This window comes from Cavia porcellus, unplaced genomic scaffold, assembly GCF_034190915.1.
Source record: "Cavia porcellus strain 051 isolate PalLab524CR breed Dunkin Hartley unplaced genomic scaffold, mCavPor4.1 scaffold_5, whole genome shotgun sequence".
NCBI classification, from domain to species: domain Eukaryota; kingdom Metazoa; phylum Chordata; class Mammalia; order Rodentia; family Caviidae; genus Cavia; species Cavia porcellus.
In genome coordinates this window covers 58,969,545-58,992,138 of record NW_026947488.1, presented here as the reverse complement: position 1 = coordinate 58,992,138, position 22,594 = coordinate 58,969,545, and the positions used below count along the sequence as shown (strand labels likewise).

General features: G+C 43.4%; 1 protein-coding gene and 1 long non-coding RNA gene across 4 annotated transcripts in view; one reads left to right on the top strand and one right to left on the bottom strand.

The window, feature by feature from the left end:
- Positions 1 to 19,752, bottom strand: part of LOC100721922 (inhibitor of carbonic anhydrase) — a 62,500-nt gene extending 42,748 nt beyond the window's left edge. Inside the window, exons 1-3 of one of the 3 annotated variants that reach the window (XM_063249023.1) lie at positions 19,616 to 19,752; positions 15,753 to 17,546; positions 2,573 to 2,745 (exon numbers count right to left, since the gene is read on the bottom strand). In XM_063249023.1, coding sequence (XP_063105093.1) covers positions 2,573 to 2,614 — 42 coding nt within the window. In that variant the 5' untranslated portion in view covers positions 2,615 to 2,745; positions 15,753 to 17,546; positions 19,616 to 19,752. Of the gene's footprint in view, positions 1 to 2,572; positions 2,746 to 14,496; positions 14,643 to 15,752; positions 17,547 to 19,615 lie in introns of those variants that run through there. The other 2 variants (XM_063249024.1, XM_013159756.2) reach the window with 2 other exon arrangements.
- Positions 8,675 to 10,747, top strand: LOC134476096 (uncharacterized). The gene is made up of 2 exons (XR_010047577.1): positions 8,675 to 9,155; positions 9,767 to 10,747. It is a non-coding gene; the product is annotated as an uncharacterized LOC134476096 (long non-coding RNA).
- Positions 19,753 to 22,594: the final 2,842 nt, after the last annotated feature.

Genomic DNA, 22,594 nt, shown 5'->3' with positions numbered 1-22,594 from the left:
CGAGAAACCAAAAGCATAAACAAGGACCACAAGGTATAACACATATTATGAAACAGGAAAAAATTGTTCAAATGGGAAGGAAAACATGGACAGGGAAAGGGGAAATGAAGGAAGAGAAAAGAAAAAAGAATAGAAGGAAAAATGGAAACAAAATTTTTGTAGATAAGATAGGAAGAGGGGTTGAAGGGAGGAGAAAAGATTGGGCAAAAAAGAAGAATCAAAATATATTATGTATAGACACAAATTCTCTATGATGAATGTAATCGCTATGTACATCTAAAAAGTATCAATGAAATTAACTTTAAGAAAGAAAGAGATGTCATCACATTACTAGATATGAACTTACTGCAGAAGGGGTTTATTTTAATTTATTTGGTTATTAAAAAGGATGAACATTTTTCCTGTAATGTCTATATTGTTTATTAGCTGCAATGTTTTTTTTTCTGTGAGTGGTTTGGTTATAGCTTGTTATTCTTAAGCACTTCTTATAAATTTAAGTTATATATTTATATAGTTTTTACAGTGCAGTAAGTGATTTTGTTACAGCTGATGTGATTTATTTTTAAAAAATTTATCATAGTTTTAAAATGTTTACATTTCCAAATTTGCTTACTTTTTTGATTTCCCTAGTTATGTATCTTTGTCTTAGTTACATTTTGTCACTGAGACACAATACTTGACACCCACAACTCTAAGGAGGGAAGGTTTATTTTAGCTCACAGTTTGTAGAAGTTTCAGTCCATAGTCAGCTAATTCCAAAGTATGAAGACATTGGAGAGGAAAATACCCTCATGACATGGTAGACAGGAAGTAGAGAGCAATCAACAGAGGAGAGCAGGAGATAAACCCTTCTAGGCCACACTCCCAGTGACCCACCTCTTCTGACCAGGTTTTACTTCCTGATACCACATATAGATATAAACCCATCAGTACAACACCCTTAATGAGTATAACACCCAAGATCCAATCACCTCATCAAAGCCTCACTTACGAATGCATGAGGTTTGGGAAGACAGCTAGATATAAACCAGAACACTCTTTACATCAAGTCGAATCAAGCTAGAAGGGATGTGTGTGTGTGTGTGTGTGTGTGTGAAAATGGATTAAGATTTCTAACCCCAATGTCTAGCCAGTTGTCCAATTAAAGAATCCTTGCTCAATCATTTTGCGAAAGTTTGCTTTATCATAAATTCTAGCTAAATCTACATACATCTAGTCTAAGCTTATAAAGTCTACAACCCTAATGCCCTAGTGTTCACCATTTACTGTACTTTGCATATGTATAATATTATGTATATCATTAGATGATTAGACATGCAAAAAGCTGAGCATACATTGCTTTTGTTCTCCTCCAAGTATTCAACATCCATGTCAGTAACTTGTTCTTTGCTAACACTTTTATTTATGTATGGTATCTCCTTAGGAAAACCTTGACTATTCAGTTAGTGTTCTTTCTCACACTATCTTATAATCCTATCCATATTTTCTTCCTTAAGAATTCTTTTGAAAGTAGTTTATTTTGATGAAAATCATGATAAATATATTGAACAACTTTAGGAAAATATAAAAGTATACATTTAGTCTTCCAACCTGGGAATGTGATGCATGGCTCATTTATTAATAAATGTTGTTAAGCGTGCATGGTGGCATATGCCTGTAATCCCGCGCTTGGGAGGCTAAGGTAGGAGAATTGTTACAAGTTCAAAACCAGCCTGGGTTTCAAAGCGAGCTCAAAGCCAGCCTGAAATGCATAACAACACTGTGTCTCAAAAAAGTAAATAAAATGAAATAAATAAGGTTGTTAAGTTATTATAGACTTTTATACTAACAGTTTTATAAATCTCCCATTTGGTATTTTTTAGAAATATTTTTGTTTATTATTTCAAACATAAGTGAAATCACAATTTGGGGCTATCCTCCCCAATTATGTCTGTTGTTATACAAAAATGATATGACTTGTAATATATTTATTTTTTACCAAGCTAATTTTTTCATTAATAAATGATTACAGCAGCATTTTTTCAATTCCACTGTGCTTTCTGAAGCAATCATATATTATTGTTTGATATGTTTGATGGATTCTATCTTACATGTATTTTATGTCTTATTGCATCACTGGGAAATTTCAAAAACAATGGTAAGTAATAATAGTAAAAACAGAGCTTCTTGTCTATTTCTCAGTCTTTTCTTTCTTTTTTTTTCTTTTTCACTGCTGGAATAACCAGGCAAGTTAGAGAATGCAACTCTACAGGCCATGTGCCCCTGTGGAGAATACAAAGATAAGGCCTTTTTGAAAGTGTGACTTTTCAGTTAATATCAAAACAACTACCACTTACTGCCTACTATGCAAGAATTCTACCACTGAGTTACACCTAATGTCCTATTTGTGGGTCTTTATAGATTCTTTTTAATGCAACACTAGTTTTACTTTACTATAGATATCTCACTAAGATTGAGTCCTTAGCTATGAACTGTATGGTTATGACTATGACTATGATTTTTCCTATCAATGGAAGTTGAGCAGGTGTATTTTTCTCTGCAGTAGTAAACACAGAGGGCAACAGTGACTTACCGCAATGGCCTTGAAGCACTCAAGGTAGGAGGTTGTCTTCATGCAAGTGACAAGGGGCCCGTCTGCTGGAAAGACTTTTTTCACATTGTCACTAAATCTGGAACACTTGGTGGCCTCGTGATCTGACACAGTACACCATCTTACAGTCTTTTCGGGGACTGCCAGACACAGCCCTAGAAGAGAGCCAGAGATGTAAAGGAACCACAACACTCACTTTTCTCTGCTGATAAAAAAGGTCAAAGACAGGATAAAGGGCCAACCGAGTGAGTATGCCCATACTAGACTGGCTGGCTGACTCATATGAATTCTCATGGCCTCTTTTTCTAATTCTCCCCTACCCTCTGGACAAAAAAATTAAACAGAATTAGCATCATTAGAAATCAGTTTCACTCCCAGAATAGATCTGAAATTATTGAAGACTCTAAATTGGTGACTGCCTTGTGCTGAGAGAGAAAGGGGCAATGCTTAATGGGTACAGGATTTTCCTTCGGGTTGATGAAAATGTTTTGGAACTGGATAGAGGTGATGGTGTTATACTAAGATGCTAAAAAATTAAAATAGTTAATTAAGTTAGTTATTAGCAGTACTGTCATTCTGTGCTGAGCTCCTTACCCTAGTAACCAAGCACCAACCACATAGTTACAGATTAACTGACCACGTCATCATGCTGTTCTGTATGTGTCGTCCCCCCCACCCCAGTAACCTGTTTGCTGTGTCAAGCTTTGTTCCCTTTGTAAGAGACAAATGATGCTGTGTCAACCATTGTTCCCTTTATGAGAGACAAATGTTCCTGGAATTGGCAAACCAAGAGCTATGAACTGGCTACCACCCACTGTGAAATGCCTCTGACCTCAAGCAAAGGGGAACAACGGCCCACCTTGTTTCTGTTTCTCATTGCTATGTACTTAATGATCAATGAGCTAATCACAAATGAACTATAAAAATCAGTCAAAATTCTAACTCAGTCGCACAGCTTTGCAAATTCCATCTGCGTTGTATCACTGGGCCAGCTAACATAAAAGCACTTCTTTTAAAAAAGACATCATCTTGCCCTGTTTTTCATCTTGGGGCCTTTTTTTGGGGGGGGGGGTTACAACAGATGGTTGTACAATATTGTGAATGCATTAAATACTTCAGAACTATTCACTTTAAAATGGTTAATTTATGTTATGTGAATCGCATCTCAAAAATATCTACCCCTGGGTAGAAAGCTTTGGGTCTAGCAACATAGTCTTTATCTTAATTTTGGTCAATCTATCCTTGGTACCAATCACTGGGAAATTAAAATCATTGCCTTTACCAAGGGCATGGTAGCACACACCTGTTATTCCGCCACTTGAGAAGCTGAGGGGAGAACTATGAGTTCTGCTTGGACAACTGAGTGAGACCCAGTCTCAAAAATGAAAAAGGGGCAGTAAGCCCCAGTGGGACCATACATGCTGGACCAGGTGGACCCAGTGACCCAGCAGGCCCGCGCATAGGCACAGATGTCCTGTAGGCAGGGCCAGTGTAGTGAAAAAGTCTAAAGCAGCAGTGATAATGAGAGCCAGCAGTTGATAAGTTAGGTGAACCAGCATTGTGCTTCAGTACACAGATACTAGGAATAGAAGGAGGTGGATAGGGCTGCTGTTTTATGTCAAAAGATTTGCGGAGAACTCCAGCAACAGAAAGCCAGTCCCAGTCCCACATCCAGAGGCAAAGATTAGCCCCATACCCTGCACAGATCCCACTGTGAACTTGACTGGAGCACACAACACTGTTCTGGAATCTGGCTTGGACCTTCCACAGAACTGTAGACACCAGAAGAACCTTACTATTTCTATTTTCCTCTGGTTGGTTGATAGGTTTTCCTTTTTATGCCCAGTTGATTTTTTATTTGATTGCTTTTGTCTTGTTTTGTTTTCTGTGCAGTTTTTCGTTTTGTTTTTCTCTTTTATTCCTTTTTCATTATTTAGATTTTTTTACCTTTCTTCTTGTTTTCTTCTATTCACCTTCATAGGCATAAACATTGTCTCTTCTCTTTCTGGTTCACTTTAATACCTCTTTGCTTTCTCTTCATTCTTTCCATCCTCTGTTCTCCAGTTTCCAAAAAACCAGATGATCATATTTTGCCCTCCAGCCATGCTCCTACTCTATATGACCTCACTCATATCCTATTTTGTCCCCTATCCCTCTTAATTCTGTCCCCTTCCAACAACAGGATAACATCACTTCACTAAAGGGAAAAATCATTACAAGCAAGTTCCTGGTTTATGTTGGATTCTGTTGTATAATTGTAGAATTTGCTCCTAGGGTTAAAGGTCTCAGGTTAATAGTTGCCACAGTTTTTCAGTAGCCAGGCAGAACTTGAGTCTATTGTTATTGTTAAGTGAACTACTTTGGCCAATAGTTATGATAGCAGTTATAAAACTGTTACAATTTTTCTTGCCTATGTGACAAAACTGTGATTTGTCTAGGGTCATAACCATCACTAAGGGAGACCAAGAACTACCTACTTCTAGAAGATATCCCTGATAACAGACATTTCCTAGGAAAGCCTTGGTACTAGGGATAAAGCCAGCTGCTGTAAGAAATCTACAAACATGGACTCAAAAATAAAATAAAATAAAAAATGGAAAAATGATAAGATGCAGAAACAAAATGCAAACCCAGGCCCCAGCCAATGTAGGACAAGTCCAGGGCACAGTGAAATAGAGGAAATTGGAAACAATCACTGGAACTTTCTGAAATATTAGCAGTAGAATTAAAAAAACAAGTAGAAGAAGCTATAGAAAAAATAATCTCTAAAGTGCGAAATGAAACAATGATCAGAATGAAAGACTTTAAAACAGACACGGATATAAAATAGAGCTCAGCAAAAATGATGGAAATCATGAATGCTGTGCACAGGAAAGAAACGGAATCTATGGAACAGATCCAAACAGAAATCCAGGAGATTAAAACTCCATTGCAAATATATGCAACAGATTGAATGAAGGCAAGGGTATCATATCAGATCTACAACATAGGATTGTAGCTAGTGAGCATGAAAAAAAAAATCTTAAAAATAGCGAGAGACCATGAAAAATTAAACCAAGAGTTACAAGATGAAGTGAAGAAGAACAAAATAAGATTGATTGGAATCAGTGAGAAAGCTGGAAGACAGCACAAAAGCCAAAAAGCAAAAAAAAAAAAAAAACAAACAAACAAACAAAAAAAAAACCTCTTCATATAAATAACAGCAGACAAATTACCAACCAAGGATAAAGAATTTAACATACAAGTAAATGAAGCATATAGAATTCCAAATAACCATGACCAAAATACATCTACACTAAGGCATATAATAATCAAGAGTCCAGAAATTCACCACAAGAACAGAATATTGAAAGCAGCTGAGAAAAAAATAAATCACCTAAAGAAAAACCCATCAGAATCACAGCAGACTTCTCACCAACAACAAAAAACACCCTCATATCAAAGAAAGCTTAGCTAAGGTATTTCAAGCCCTAAAAGAGAACAACTTCCAACCAGAATAATGTACCCCCACAAAACTATATTTCAAAATCAATGGAGATATTTCTATGGCAAAGAATAACTATTGAAATTCATGACCACCAAACCAGCTGTGAGGATGCTCTAAAGCATATAATTAGAAAAAGAAAATAAGGACCACAAGCACAAGAACACAAACAGAAAGAAGTCACCAGGCAGGGCAAGCAATTAAACAGAGGGGAAAGACAGGGAACCAACATCAGGAAAACAACAGGAAAAAGATAAGCCAACCCATATCAGTTATAACCATCAATGTAAATGGTCTCTACTTACCAATCAAAAGAGAGTGTCACAATGAACCAAGAAGCAAGCTCCTAGGGGCTGGGGATTTAGCTCAGCAGTATAAGCGCCTGCCTTGCAAGCAGGCAGTCATGAGTTCGATCCCCAGTACCAATAAAAAGGAAAAAGACAAAAAAAAAAAAAAAAAAAAAAAGCAAGCTCCAACAATACACTGCATTTGGCAAACACATTTAACTTGAAAAGAAATTCATAAACTGAAAGTCAAAATATGGAGGGGGGGGGAACCTCCATTCCACAGAAACCCAGAAAAAAATCAGGGGTAGCTATTCTAAGCCAAGACTGATCAAAAGAGACAAAGGTCACTACACACTTGTTAAGGGAAAATCCCAAGAAGAGGAAATAATCATATATATATATATATATATATATATCCCAAATACTCATGCCAGCAACTACATAAAACAAAATATTAACAGACATGAAAAGTCAAATAACCACAAAAACAATTATAGGTAGTTTAATACCCCAATCTCACAAATAGACAGATAACTAGACAAAAAATAAAAAAAGAAATATCTGATGTTGTGGGGTGAACAAATGAACTTAGTTTATGTCTACAGAGTGGTCCACCCCCAATATTGGAATACAACGGATCAATGAATCAAAGAGTTGGTTCTTTGAAAGATTAAATAAAATTAATAAATCCCTAGCCAACCTCATTAAAAAGAGGAAAGAAAAGACTCAAATTGAAGTCATGAGAAGGGGAAAATCACAACAGATCTTGCAGAAATCCAGAAGATCCCAAATACCTTCTTTGAGAACCTGTGCTCTCAGAAGATGGAAAACTCAGAAGGAATGGACAGATTCCTAGACACATATGAATTGCCAAAACTGAATTGAGAAGACAGAAAATTTCTAAATAACTGAAACAGTGAATAAAATTGAAAATGTAATTTAAAATTTACCAACACAGAAGAGCCCAGATCGGGATGTGTTCATTGCTGAATTCTACAAGAAATTTAGAGAACTAATGCCACTAATGTTGAAAGTCTTTAGTGAAATTCAAAGGGAAGAAATACATTCAGAATCATTCCTGAAGGAAATATTACTCTGGTACCAAAACCAGAGAAGGACTCAAGCACAAACAACAAAACCAAACCAAACAAAATAAAATAAAACAAAAATACTATAAGCCAATCTCCCTAATGAACATAGATGGAGAAATTCTTAGAGAATACAGCAAATCATCAAGATTACACACCATGACCAAGTAAGATTCATCCTAGGGATGCAGGATGGCTTAACAGATGCAAATCAAGAAATATAATACATCATATTAACAGACCCCAAGACAAACATCACATGGTCATCTAAACAGATGCAGAAAAGCTTTTGACAAAGTCTAGCACTCATTCTTCAATAAAAACCATACAAACAAATGGAATAGATGGCCTTTATCTCAATCTGAGATATAAGCCACCTACAACAAACCAACAGCCAACATCACACTAAATGGTCAAAACCTGAAAGTTTTCACTCTAAAATGAGGAGTAAGACAAGGATGCCCACTGTCACCATTCTTATTCAATATAGTTCTGGAAATACTAGCCAGAGCAATTAGACAAGAGAAAGAAATAAAGGCATAAGGATAGGAGAAGAAGTCAAACTATCATTATTTATGAATGACATGATGCTATACATAGAAGACCTAAAAACTCCACAAAAGAGTTCTAGATTTAATAACCAAATTCAGTAGTGTAGATGGATACAAAGTCAACACTTAAAAATGAATAAAATTGCTATACACAAACCACAAACTCACTAAGAAAGAAATTAGGGAAGACATTCCCTTTGCAAAAACATCCAGACAAATGAAATATTTGGTAATCAATCTAACAAAGGAAGTAAAAAGTCTACATTAAAAATTGTAGTACTCTGAAAAAAGAGATTGAAGAGAATATCAGATAATGGAAAGATATCCCTTGATCATTGATATGAACAACCAATATAGTGAAAATGGCCATACTCCCAAAATTGTTAAACAGCTAATGCAATCTCAATCAAAATACCATTAGCATACCTCACAGAGCTAAAGAAAACACTCCTAAAATTCATTTGGAACCAGAAGTGTCCTAGAATAGCCAAAACAATTCTGGGCAACAAAGGCAAAGCAGGATTAATTACAATCCCTGACTTGAAATTATACTACAGAGCTACTGTCATAAAAACAGCATGACAGTGGCAAAAAAACACAAACAAACAAAAACCACCATAGACCTGAAGATCAGTGGAACACATTAGAAGATACAGACATAACTCCAAATGTTGGGAGCCGTGGCACTGTCAAGTCATCAGATGCGGTGATTGCGAGGCCTGTGGGAAAGTACAAAAGCCTGGGCTAGATTACCCCTCTCATCGAGCCCGCCTGTGTGGCACCTGTTTCTTATCACCCCACTAAGTTCCCGCCTCACAGGGTAGTCTGCCTAGCTATTAATCCTATATATAGCCAGTGCCTCCACCCCCGGGAGAGAGACTGAAGCACAAAAGGAGCCGCGGGGAGCGGACCGGTAGAGGCTTCGGGGCAGACTGAAGCACGGAAGGAGCCGCGGAGAGCGGACCGGTAGAGGCTTCGGGGCAGACTGTATAAGGAGAGAATAAAGAAAAGCCTGACCACCGCCAGACCTTGTCGTGTGTCTTTCCTGCCGGCCGGGAGCGACATCGACATTTGGAGGCCCGCACGGGGATTGATCAACCCCGAGACGCGGCGGTGGACTGCATTCTCCTACACAGTGCTGCAGCTGCAGGACAGGTGAGTAGAGGATAAGCCTGGGCCCTGGGTGGCGCGCACCTACAGGGTTTGTAGACTCCTCTCAACCTCACGCGTAAGTGGCGGGTTTCTTGGGCCTCACGCGGTGAGTATGAAACATAACACCAGAACTTAAGGTAATAAAAGAGTGTAAAACATAAACATAGAAGTAAAAATAACAGAAGATATATTAAAAATGGGAAACATGCCAAGTAAAGATACACAGCCTTGGTGTTGGTCCTTCGGAGACTCCTAAAGTCCAAGGACCTCAAGGTGGGGCGTAAGACTTTAGAAAATTTCCTTGCAGAGATTGACAGCTTTGCTCCCTGGTTTCTGCCTACAGGGCATGTAAACCTGCCCTCCTGGGAAAAGTTGGGCAGAGACCTTTCCCTAGCAGAGCGGGAGGGTAGAGCTTCAGTCTCTGCTCGTCCATTGTGGGAAATGATACACACGTGCCTAAAGAGTGAGGGTAGTTACGGGGGGAGCTCTCAAGAACTTGTAGAAGTACGCGAGGTGTTTGAACAGGCACAGTGAGGAAGCTCCCGAGAAGGGTCCGTCAAGGAGGGCAGAGATACAAAAGAGGAAGCCGAGGCGCGGTTTGTGTCTTTCCGCAGGAATCGGGACGAGAACCAATGTGGGTCCCAGAGAGGTTGACGCGACAAGTCCCTCGACTGAAGATCAGGCCTGTTCCACCAGAGGCCAACCGCAGACCCAACAACAAGATGAGCCCTAAAAGAACTGCAGGACAATCCCTTTTTGGGGGCCTGGAACGGCTTGCTCCCCTATGTGCTACCCTTGTATACGCATGGCTCGCTCGCATGGCCTACGACCGCGTTTAAAAGTGACAGGCTTCCCACATTCTCCTCCCTAGACAACAACATGTAGCAGGGTGGGTGAGTCAATGACGGGTAAGAGCGTGCCTCCCCAGCACGACTCAACCTAAGCCAGGCCCTACCCCGTTCCGCTCGAAAGCCGCTGGATTGTTAGATAAATTTCTCTCCGAGGGGATTCGTGGAGAGAAATGAGTGCATGCCTATGTGCAACCAGGTTCCGTCCGGTTCATTCCTGGCCCTAGAAAAAAGGACGAGGGCCTCAGGGCCTTGGTGGACCCTGGGACGGCCGACCAGGGTCTACGCTAAGGGCCTACGGTGGGCCTCAGTTCGGGGCATAGGCCTCTGCACTCTATCCAGGACGGGCTGCGATGCGCGTAGCCATCATTTAAAATAAAATAGGGGGAGATGTTGGGAGCCGTGGCACTGTCAAGTCATCAGATGCGGTGATTGCGAGGCCTGTGGGAAAGTACAAAAGCCTGGGCTAGATTACCCCTCTCATCGAGCCCGCCTGTGTGGCACCTGTTTCTTATCACCCCACTAAGTTCCCGCCTCACAGGGTAGTCTGCCTAGCTATTAATCCTATATATAGCCAGTGCCTCCACCCCCGGGAGAGAGACTGAAGCACAAAAGGAGCCGCGGGGAGCGGACCGGTAGAGGCTTCGGGGCAGACTGAAGCACGGAAGGAGCCGCGGAGAGCGGACCGGTAGAGGCTTCGGGGCAGACTGTATAAGGAGAGAATAAAGAAAAGCCTGACCACCGCCAGACCTTGTCGTGTGTCTTTCCTGCCGGCCGGGAGCGACATCGACATCCAAACATACTCAGTCATCCTATCTTTGACAAAGGGGCCAAACATGTTCCCTGGAAGAAAGATAGCCTCTTTAATAAATGGTGCTGGAAAAACTGGCTTTCCACATGTTGAAGACTAAATCTAGACCCACGTCTATATGCACTAAAATCAAAATAGATAAAAGATCTAAATATTAAAACAGAAATACTAAATCTTCTGGAAGAAGAAACAAAAAGAAATCTGGATGACATAGATATAGGCAGAGACTTTATGAATAAAACCCAGATCCCATGTAAAATACTACAAAAAATCAACAACTGGGATCTCATCATATTAAAAAGCTTTTGCACAGCAAAATAAATCACTAACAAAATGAAAAGATAAAGCACAGAGTGGGTAAAAGTTTTTGCCAACTCTCCTTCAGACAAAGGACTTGTATCTAGAACATATAAAGAACTGAAAATATCAGACTCCACAAATTGCATCTGAGATGTATATGCACTTTTCAGATGAAGAAATACAAACAGCAAATAAATATATGAAAAATGTTCAACATTATTTGTCATTTAAGCAATGCAAATTTTAAAAATGCTGAGATTCCATCTAAATTCAGAAAGAATGGCTATTGTCAAGAAATCAACCAGCAACAAATACTGTAGAGGCTGCTGAGAAAAAGGAACATTTTTTCCTATGTTGATGGGAGTGTAGACTGGTGCAACCACTGTGCAAGACATTGCGGAGATTCCTTAACAATCTAGGATTAGAGATCCCACTTGATCCAGATATTCCCCTTCTGGCTATTTTCTTGGAAGAACATTATCTCACAGTGATATATGTGTAACCATGATTATCATAGCACAATTTATAATAGCTAATCTTGGAAATAGCCCAAATGTCCATCAACTGAGGAATGGGGAAAAAATGCGATCTTTTTATACAGCACAGTACTACTCAGCCGTAAAAAAGGATAAACTTGAGACATTTCTAGCTAAATTGCAATTTGAGACCATACTTGTAAGTGAAATATATCAGACTTATATGTGTAAACACTGTATTGTCTCTCTAAAGTGAGAAACTGAGAACAAATAAGGTCCAAAACGTATAAAATATATTGCAAATTAGGAAGAAACTGTTCAACAGGAAAGAGGAACCAGGAGGGTGGGAGTCGGGGGAAAAGAAGGAATGGAAAGAGAAAACTACAAGTTGGCTATAGTACTAGTTTCTCTTAGTTCATTAAAAAGTTTATGCTAATATCAATTAGAGACTTTTTATGCCCATATCTTGTACTCTGAGTAATAACTTTGAAGATAAAAATATGCACTGTATTAACCATTGTTACCCTCCTATTATTTTATTATGAAATTTTGTTTTATATTTTACATAAAATAAAAAAATTTAAATTTAAAAATTAAAAAGATCAGGGATTATAAATGTAACTCAGAGTCAGGGCACCCTTGGTTTGATCTGAGTACCACATGAGAAATTAACATAATCAATTAAATCTCTGCATATTTGCTTCACTGGTATTTTAAACAGTGATAAAGAGCATTACAAAGGCAAAAATGCTATTTACAAATATGTAGTATTTGGACAAAACACTACTTTAAATGAAATCTAGAAAACCAACGTCACAATGATAACAGCGATCATTCGCAAGGTCCTGGAAGTGTACAAGTTTATTGCCATCTAATTTCCACAGTTGTCCTGCCATTTAACAATTGTTGTTACTGTTTTAGAGATGACATTTAAAAAATTGTCAGGGACACGAAATAAGATGAAGTTGATATTTGAACTACCCAGCTGTGTTTGAGTTCAAACTCTGTTCTGCCTTTTAACTGCCTGTAAGTAGGAAATATGAAAAAAAAGAGAGAAATATCAAAAAATATGAGACAGGAGATGCCAAATAAGCTAAGCCAGAATCTCATGCCAAAGATAAGAAGGGACAAGTGGAGCTCTTAAATTTATTTGAGGAAGTCTTCCATAGTAGCAATCCTTAGTAAGAGCAAGCTATGAATCAGAACTGACTGCATTTTCAGTTACAACTGTGCTTTTGTTTTAAATGAGGAGAAAATTCAAACAGATACTTCACAAGAAAAGACGTGTAAATGGCCACTAAGAACATGAACGTCGCTCGACAGCATTGGTCCTCAGAGAAATACAAATGGAAGCCACAAGGAGAGTCTCACTGTGAGAAGATGGACATCACCAAGTGTCAGAAGGATGAGGACGAGCTGAACTTCTCATCCATTGCCATGGGAACATAAAACGGTGCAGCTGCTCAAAAAACCTGACATTGCCCCCTTTTCCAATTCTGAAGATTGAATCCAGGGCCTTGTGTCTATCAGGCAAGCCCTTTACCACTGAGCTATACCTCCAGCCCTCCATTTGGCAATTTCTTAATATGTTGAACATGCACTTGCCAGTATGACCCAATAATTTAGATACTTACCTGAAAGAAATGAAATTGTCTGCTAATGTTCACGGCAGCTTTACTCATAATGGCCTCCCAGTGGAGGTAACCACAGTGGCCCATCAAGAAGTGAATGGTAAACTGAGGCAAAATCCTACAATGCAGTAATTCTCCACAGTGAAAAGGGATGGATGAATTTCAAATGCTGAGGGAAAACCAAACATGAAGGCCTGTGTGCAGTGCCGCTCTATTTGTATGAAATCCTGGAACAGGCAAAAGCTATCTATTGGGAAGCCAGGGAAAGTGACTGGGAAGGGGCGGGGCAGTGTGAAGTGTCTGGGGCTCAGCGTGAGCTCTGGGTCACACAGGTCCTACTAACAAGTGTCCCTTTCCTTTTCTCTTCAGTAATTTTTGACTTAAGCTACTGTGGTTGCTTTTTTGGGCACCTGCAGTCAGAAGAGTATTTGTTAAACTAGAACACTATGTTTTGAAGAAAGTGTGCCCAGATTCCAGCCTGATCCAGCAGCCATGATCAAGGGAACACAGGGAATGTGGCCAACAGGGGCATCTCTTGTCTTTGGTTTGTAAATAGAGCCAGTTTGAACTTCTGGTCAGGGTCTGGCATCGCCAGGAGAGACAAAGGAAGAACAAATAACACAGGCCCTGTTCAGGAGAATGCAGGAGAAGACCCAAAGGGCTCCTACTGAGTTCCTTTGTGACTCTGGCTGCACCACAGCTGTGCACAACCTTGCCAGCCTTTGCAGGCCCAGCAGGGCTCCCCTTGCGACCCTGGTGGCAGTGCCAAGCCATGAAGGCCCCCACTAGCTGCACTTGCTGCCTATTCCTTCCTCTGTCCTGTGCCCCCAGAGAGATACCTTGTCCTATACTCTACCCTACAAATTACTCATGACCACCTGAACTAGGGCTGACGCGATCCACGGGTGCAGAGCAGGGGAGGTCTCTGCACATACAGGAGTTGACTGCCCTGAACCCCTACCTTCCCCACCGTTATCCCTGCCCCCGACCCCGGAGAAGCCCATCCTCCCAACACAGGAAGGAGCCCCCTTGCGTAGGCTTTTCACAACTGCGCCTAGAGCTCCGCCTTGGCTCTAGGCACTTTATCACAGGTTCACGACTGTATGATGGTTGTGAAAAGACAATTTTTACCCACTGAAACCAGTTGAAGGGGGTCAAGGGATAGCCCAGAGTCACGCAACAGAAAGGGGACAAGTGGGTTCCACTACAGAGTAACTCCCTTCTCCCCGCCGGCCGGCACCCAGCCCTAGAGGGCTCCGGCTCCCAGCGCGCACTCACCTACAGCCCCAGCGCACAGCAGCGCACACAAAGCCGGCTTCATTCTCGGTGGCGCGCCCGGGCTTCTCTGAGCCCTTGGACCGCCACCCCGGGTGGACCCGCCTGCTCGGGTCGGGGAGTGGACCCTGGCTGCTCGCCTGGCGGTGCCGCGCCCCACCCCTCCCCCGGGGTGACCTGGAGCAACCCGTCAGCCAAGCAGAGCCTGGAGGTCTCAAAAACAGACTCGCGAGGACCAGGGGCGAAGGCGCGCAAACAGTGCAAAGCATTTCGAACACAAGTTTCAGGTCTTCGCAGATTCTCCTTTTTTAAAGAGCCTGCGCGGTCCAGACTGAGGACCTCTGGGAAGCTCTCTGAAGCCACGGTCCCCCAAGCCCTCTGCTCAGCGAGGCCGGAGGGCTGCGTTTCCTCGCCCGCAGCAGCCCCAGCCTCCGAAAGTCTGTGCTGAGCTTAAGTAAACTTTCAAGAACTTCTTTAAAAAGTCTGGTAAGCATACATAAAACTTCACACATCCTTTGTTTTTCCCACGTAAACAGCCCCATATCAAGAAACAACTTAAGCGCGCCAGGAAAAGTCATCTCCCATCTCCCCACCCAGTGTCATTACCTTCTTGTCCTTCTCTGACACGTACTGAGGATTGAACCCAAGACCTTTGCAGTGTGCTACACCCCCAGCCTTCTTTATTTTAAGACAGGGGCTCTTTAAATCACTCAGTTGCCTAGGCGAGGCTGGAATTTACCACCCTCCTGCTTCAGCCTCCCCGAGTGCTGGAGTCACAGGTGTGCACCACCTTACCCAGCCATTATCTTGACTTCTAACAGCATAGACTGTCTGCTGAATGATCCCCATAAAGATAGAACGATACTATATACAGCTTTATGTCTGGCTTCTTTCATTCACGATCGCATTTGTAAGATTCATCTATGCAGTTGTGTGTACCTATCATTCATTCTCAGGGCTGCATAGTGTTCCAATCTGTGTGTACAGCACACTTTATCCTTCTTCCTCTCATCTCATTAGTCAGCGTCCCTGTTGCTAGTCACAACACCTGACATTTGCAGCTTAAAGGAGGGAGGGTTCAATTGGCTCCTGTTTGTATTCTGTGATCTGCTGGCTTCAAGACTGAAGTGTTATGCGGGGAAGGATCTGGAAGCAGAGCACCCGGCAGTGCAAGAGAGGACTGAGGAGGGATCTCCTACTGAACCCAAAGCCACACCCCCATGACCGAGGCAGATACCCCAGGAGTGAGCTTCACTGACCTGCCTGGTGTTTCCTAGTCCAGTGAGGTTGACATATCAGGACGAAGGATCTCAGGATTCTTGGGCTGGGGATTTAGCTCAGTGGCACAAGTGCCTGCCTGGCAAGCGTGAGGACGTGAGTTTGATCCCCAGTACAAAAAAACAAAACCCGCCAAGGTCTCAGGATTCTTATCATTTTCTTCTTTTCCTTGGTTTACTGCACTGACTAGGACTTCTGGCACATTCTAGTACATTTTTTACAGTATATAGGCAAGCATTTCTACAGGGTGGGAAAGCAATTGCCAGATCCTAAAACAGGCGAAAGTTCAGCATTGATTCCATCAGTGCAGTATTGAACAGAAATGCTGCTGGAGCAGAGTGGTTTTGTGTAATTTGCCATTATGCAAAATGTTTGCTGGCATTTTGCATTGCTTAAATATTATTAGCCATATGTTTTTAAGAAGTTTGTCGTTTCCTCTAAACTTCAAATTTAGTGCTGTAAAATCATTCATAATATCCCCCAACATTTCTAGTGTGTGGAGGATGCTTATTGTAATATCCTTTTTCATTGTAGATGTTGGTCTTTTGTATTTTCTCCTTTTCCCCACTTAGTATTTGCCAGTATTATATCTATTTTATTATTCTTCTCAAATAACTATCTGATGGCTTTTTGACTTTCTGTACTATACATTTATTTTATCATTTCAGTGACTTCTTGTCGATGTCCGCTCCCGGCCGGCAGGAAGGACACACGACACAGTCTGGTAGTGGACAACCTTTTCTTTTTATTCTTCTTCTCCGTACAGCCTGCCCTGGGTTCTCCCAGCTGAAGCCTCCTTTGGTCCGCTCTCCGCGGCTCCTCTTGTGCTTCAGTCTGCCCCGAAGCCTCTATCGGTCCGCTCTCCGCAGCTCCTTCTGGGCTTCTACTTCCGGGCTTCTACCTGGCTTCTACTTCCTCCCAGGGGTGGCACCGGTATATATACGGATACAGTGTCCAATCATGTTAAAGTAAGCAAGGCAAGCTGATTGGCTAACATCATCAGTTGCTAGGCAGACTATATTGTTGAGCGGGTTGTTTACGCGGTAAGCAGGAAACTAACGTATTCGATGGGAGGGGTAATCTACCTCAGGCCTCACTCTTTACTACAGGCCTCACGTCCGCCAAGTGAGGCGACCGGGCTCGGGGCTGCGGCTCCCAACATCTCCCCCTTTTTTATTTTTTATGAATGTGCGCATCGTAGCCCTTCCTGGACTGGGTGCAGAGGCTTATGCCCTATGCGTAGGCCCACCGTAGGTCCTTGGCTTAGACCCTGGTCGGCCGTCCCATGGTCTGCCAAGGCCCTGAGGCCCTCGTCCTTTTTCTAGGGCCAGGCACAAACTGGACGGAACCTGGATGCACACAAGCTTGCACTCATTCTCTCTCCGTAAAGAAATCCCCTCGGAGAGAAATTTAGACCTGGGCAGCATCTAACAGTCCAGCGGCTTACGTGCGATATGGGGTAGGGCCTGGCTTAGGTCGAGTCATGCTGGGGAGGCACGCTCTTACCCGTCATTGACTCATCTACCCTGCTATATCATAATTTTTTAGAGGAGGAGTGTGGGAAGCTCACCGTCCCTAGACTCGGTCGTAGGCTAGGCGAGCGAGCCATGCATATGCCTGAGGATCTTCTTGTCCATTTCGGGCTACCGCTATTTCTATTCATCTTGTTGGTTGGTCTGTGATGGATCTCCAGTAGGGCAGGTCTGATCTTCAGTCGAGGGCTTTGTTGCCCGTGTCAGTCTCTCCGGTATCCACAGTGGTTCTCGTCCCGGTTCCTGTGGGAAAACACAAACCGCGCCTCGGTTCCAGCTGACCACTGGATCCGGGCCCATCCACTGTCCTGTCAGGACATCTTTCCACTTCACCCACCCTTTATGGTTGGGGGAAGGGTTGCAGTGCTCCACAGCTGGGGAGCGATTATCATTATTTAAATTTAAAAAATTGTGTGTGAATAGTGCCATGGATAATCGTGCCTTTGGGGCCAGGCCTTGGCCTACTCCCCCTTTTTGTTTTTGTAAAATTTTTTGAGGCTTCTATGAGCCCTCTCAATGATTTCTTGACCTTGGGGATTGTATGGGATACCATGTTTTAATTGAACCTCCATCATTTTGCAGAACTCATTGAAAGCTTTGCCTATATAGGCTGGTCCATTATCAGTTTTTAATATTTTTGGTTTGCCCCATGCGGCCCAAGCCGCCAGGCAATGATTGATCACATTAGACATTTTTTCACCTGTTTCTGCTGTTGCAAATATGACGCGAGAACAGGTGTCTGTGGAAACATGAACATATTTAAGAGTCCCAAACTCCTGTATATGTGTGATGTCCATCTGCCAAACATCACCAGGGATCAAACCTCGAGGGTTTACTCCCCCTTTTTGTTTTTTATTTTTTATTTTTATCTTTTTCGTTTTTTTTTTTTTTTTTTTTTTTTTTTTTTTTTATTGGTACCAGGGATCGAACTAACAACTGCACACTTGCAAGGCAGGCGCTTAAGCCGCTGAGCTAAACCTCCAGCCCCTTTTTCCTCGACCGGCGTTTTTCTCAGCCTGCTCGGCAGAGTAGCCGCCCATGAAAATACCGTCTGCCCAGCGGCGCGACGTCATAAGACTGCGGTCGCGACAGAGTGAAACGGGGCGTCACTTCCTGTGCCGGCTGAGGGAAGGGAGGGTTTCCTGTGGCGGCCTCTCGGCGGGGAGCCGCTTTTAGAAAAGAGCTCCAGGGCGGAGCGGATGGCTCTCTATCTCCTCCCCGCCAGAGAGCGCCGGGGAACCGAGTCTGACCATCAGCGCGCCGACCCTCTCCCACAAGCATTCTCTTGTTCCACCCCCGGTTTCCTCGATTGGCGTTTTTCTCAGCCTGCTCGGCAGAGAACTCTGCATACCAGGCTCGCCAATCCAGGTAACTGCCCGAGGGCAGACACGCCCCCGCCAGCTGAATCCAGTCCGCGGGGGTGAGGGGCCCAGAAGACAGATTCTCCAGCATGGCAATGGTGTAAGGCGCAGTCGGCCCAAAAGTTGTAACTGCATTTTTAAGTTCTCTAATCTGCTTTATCTCAAAAGGCTCCCGTACATTGCGTCCCTGACCCATAGCTACTTGTACAGGAAATATCTCGTAGGGGTCACTATCCATCCCAGGTGGATGTACCTCATGAGACAAGCGTCCCCCCTGCCAAAGCCGCCTGTAAAAATACCGACCTGCCGGCGGCGGAGCATAAGACAGCGGCCGTGATTGGGCGGAAAATGGGGGCCCGTGCATCACTTCCTGTTCTGGCGAAGAGGAAGGGAGCTCCCGGGCGGCCGCCCCGCGGCGAGGGATCGCCTCCGGAAACGGCCCCCGAGGTGGGGCGGAAGGCTTTGCCTCCCTCTCGCGCCGGGGAGCGCTCAGGAGCTCTCTACTCCTCCGCAGACCAGGTTGAGCAGAGCGCAATTCGCGGGGCAACGCTGGAAAAGAACCCTGCGACTCCTTATTGAGCGATTTAGGCTCCTGACAGCTGGTCTCTTTGGCCTCCCTGCCATTCAACTTTCCCTCGTCCTCGGAGTCAGACGACTCCGAGGCTAGAGCCCCGTCCTCCTCCTTAGCATCCTTGTTCCCCTTGACAAACCCCTCTCGGGAGCTCCCTGACTGGGCCTGCTCAGATACCCTGTGTACTTTTGTAAGCTCTTGAGAGCTTTCTCCACAACCACCCTCGCTCTTAGTGTTGCTACCTAACATGTTTCCCATTTTTTAATATGTTACTCACCGCGTGAGGCCCAAGGAATCCGCCACTTACGCGTGAGCCTGAGGGGAGTCTAAAAGCCCTGTAGGTGCGCGCCACCCAGAGCCCAGGCTTATCCCCAACTCACCTGTCTCGCAGCTCTGTACTGGAGCGTTGTCCACTGTCACGTCTCGGGGGTGATCAGTCCCCGGGCGGGCCTCCAAATGTCGATGTCCGCTCCCGGCCGGCAGGAAGGACACACGACACAGTCTGGTAGTGGACAACCTTTTCTTTTTATTTTCCTTCTCCGTACAGCCTGCCCTGGGTTCTCCCAGCTGAAGCCTCCTTTGGTCCGCTCTCCGCGGCTCCTCTTGTGCTTCAGTCTGCCCCGAAGCCTCTATCGGTCCGCTCTCCGCAGCTCCTTCTGGGCTTCTACTTCCGGGCTTCTACCTGGCTTCTACTTCCTCCCAGGGGTGGCACCGGTATATATACGGATACAGTGTCCAATCATGTTAAAGTAAGCAAGGCAAGCTGATTGGCTAACATCATCAGTTGCTAGGCAGACTATATTGTTGAGCGGGTTGTTTACGCGGTAAGCAGGAAACTAACGTATTCGATGGGAGGGGTAATCTACCTCAGGCCTCACTCTTTACTACAGGCCTCACGTCCGCCAAGTGAGGCGACCGGGCTCGGGGCTGCGGCTCCCAACAACTTCTGCTCTCTATCTTGTGGTTTTATTCTTTAGCTTTTTAAAAGGAGGTCAAAATCATTGAATGTTCATATTCTCCACTGGTGTATGGGATGAAGGCAATACATTTCCTTGTAAGACATTTTTTTCTTGCTATGTTACAATCTTATCTACTTCAAAATATATTCTAGCAAAGTACAACAGTGTGTGCACCTGTGGTCCTAGCTACTCAGGAAACTGAGGCAGGGAGATTGTTTGACTCTAGGAATTCAAGGTCAGCCGAGGGAGGTCACCCTCCCAACCTTGCTTAAAAAACACAAAAACAAAACAACAACAACATGAACTTCCACACATACTAATGGACCTCAAATTATAAACATTCATAGATGTGAGCAAATCTCAGAAGTTAAGTTCTGACATCAGGTGTGGGCATCTTGCCCTTTATCTGCTACTCCTGATGAGCTGGGAGCCCCACTATCACCACCCCACTCCCTTCTCCAGTTAGTAACCCTCTTCATCAGTTCATTCCGTGCAATCCCCTATATACCAGTTGTTATACTGGCCAGCACCACCATTATAAAGTAACTGTAAAAATAAAAATAGTTTATTTACAGTATTTTTGTGTGGCTTTATGCCTTATATTGTGTATTTATGTCAAAACTGTGGAAGATTCACCTTGTTGTACTTATGAATGAATCTGACTTATGTTCTTTCGGAACAGAACTTGTTTCTATACTGAGGATTTACTGCGTGTTGTGTGAGTTTCCAGGTAGGTTGATGTCATCGTAAGTATCCTTTAAAATGTGGAAGACTGAGGTATTATAGTGTCTGAATGATGCAATGTGGGAAAGACTCCACCACTGCTGGCTTTGAAGTATAAAAACAGCAGGGCCACAAGCCAAGAAATGTGAGCAGCTCTAAAGCTGGAAACGACAGCAAAATAGATTCTCTTGTAGGACTCCCAGAAAAGAACATAGCTCTACTGTCTACTGTCTTGATTTTGGCCCAGTAGAACCAATTGCAGACTTTTGGTCTGCAAAACTGTATGATAATACATTTGTGGTGATTTGTTACAACAGTAATAGGAAACTAATGCATCTGGCATACGCATTGGAGCCCCTCTAAAGTGACATGATCTGGTTTTTTTAAATCTCTCTTTCCATGAAATTCCAAATTGTACCAAGTATTTTAAAGAAAAGATATTCCCTTTGACAAACTCAGTTCTCTGTGCCTCCCTTCTTATTTTGCCTTTATATTTGTTTTTTCAACCCTGAGACCTCCACCAGCTCTGCTCATTTGTAAGCCAGTTGTGCACAGGCAAAGCCAGATGCCTTTTGCTTTGTACCAAAAGTGGATCATGCATGTATCTTCCTTCACTTATGCATACTTCTGAAAGGAAATAGGGTCTATGAGGGCAGCCACCACTCTTTTCTTGTTCAACATTCTAATCCTAGGCTGGCAAATAGTGCCTGATATAGAGCTTAAAAATTTCATCAAATAGATAAATGAATGCAAATAAGTACCTCAAAAATGAGTTGAGCAATCTCTTTTGCAGGCTTGTGGAAAAACCCAAATAGAGTTAATGATCCACATAAAACTAACACACCTAAATCCAAAAGTGCCTAAGTACTCCCTGGCCCCAGAGTAGAACAAACTCTGAAAACTTGTTAGGTACAGGGACAAAGTCACTGCAAAGAAAGGACATCAAAAGCACTAAATGTCGATGTCCGCTCCCGGCCGGCAGGAAGGACACACGACAAAGTCTGGTAGTGGACAACCTTTTCTTTTTATTTTTCTTCTCCGTACAGCCTGCCCTGGGATCGCTCCCAGCCGAAGCCTCCTCTGGTCCGCTCCCCGCGGCTCCTTCTGGGCTTCTACTTCCGGGCTTCTTCTTCCCCCCCAGGGGTGGCACCAGTATATATACGGATACAGTGTCTAATCATGTTAAAGTGAGCAAGGCAAGCTGATTGGCTAACATCATCAGTTGCCAGGCAGACTATATTGTTGAGCGGGTTGCTTACGCGGTAAGCAGGAAACTAACGTGCTCGATGGGAGGGGCAATCTACCTCAGGCTTCACTCTTTACTACAGGCCTCACGTCCGCCAAGTGAGGCGACCGGGCTCGGGGCTGTGGCTCCCAACATCTCCCCCTTTTTTATTTTTTATGAATGTGCGCATCGTAGCCCTTTCTGGACTGGGTGCAGAGGCTTATGCCCTATGCGTAGGCCCACCGTAGGTCCTTGGCTTAGACCCTGGTCGGCCGTCCCATGGTCCGCCAAGGCCCTGAGGCCCTCGTCCTTTTTCTAGGGCCAGGCACAAACTGGACGGAACCTGGATGTACACAAGCTTGCACTCATTTCCTCTCCGTAAAGAAATCCCCTCGGAGAGAAATTTAGACCTAGGCAGCATCTAACAGTCCAGCGGCTTACGTGCAGGATGG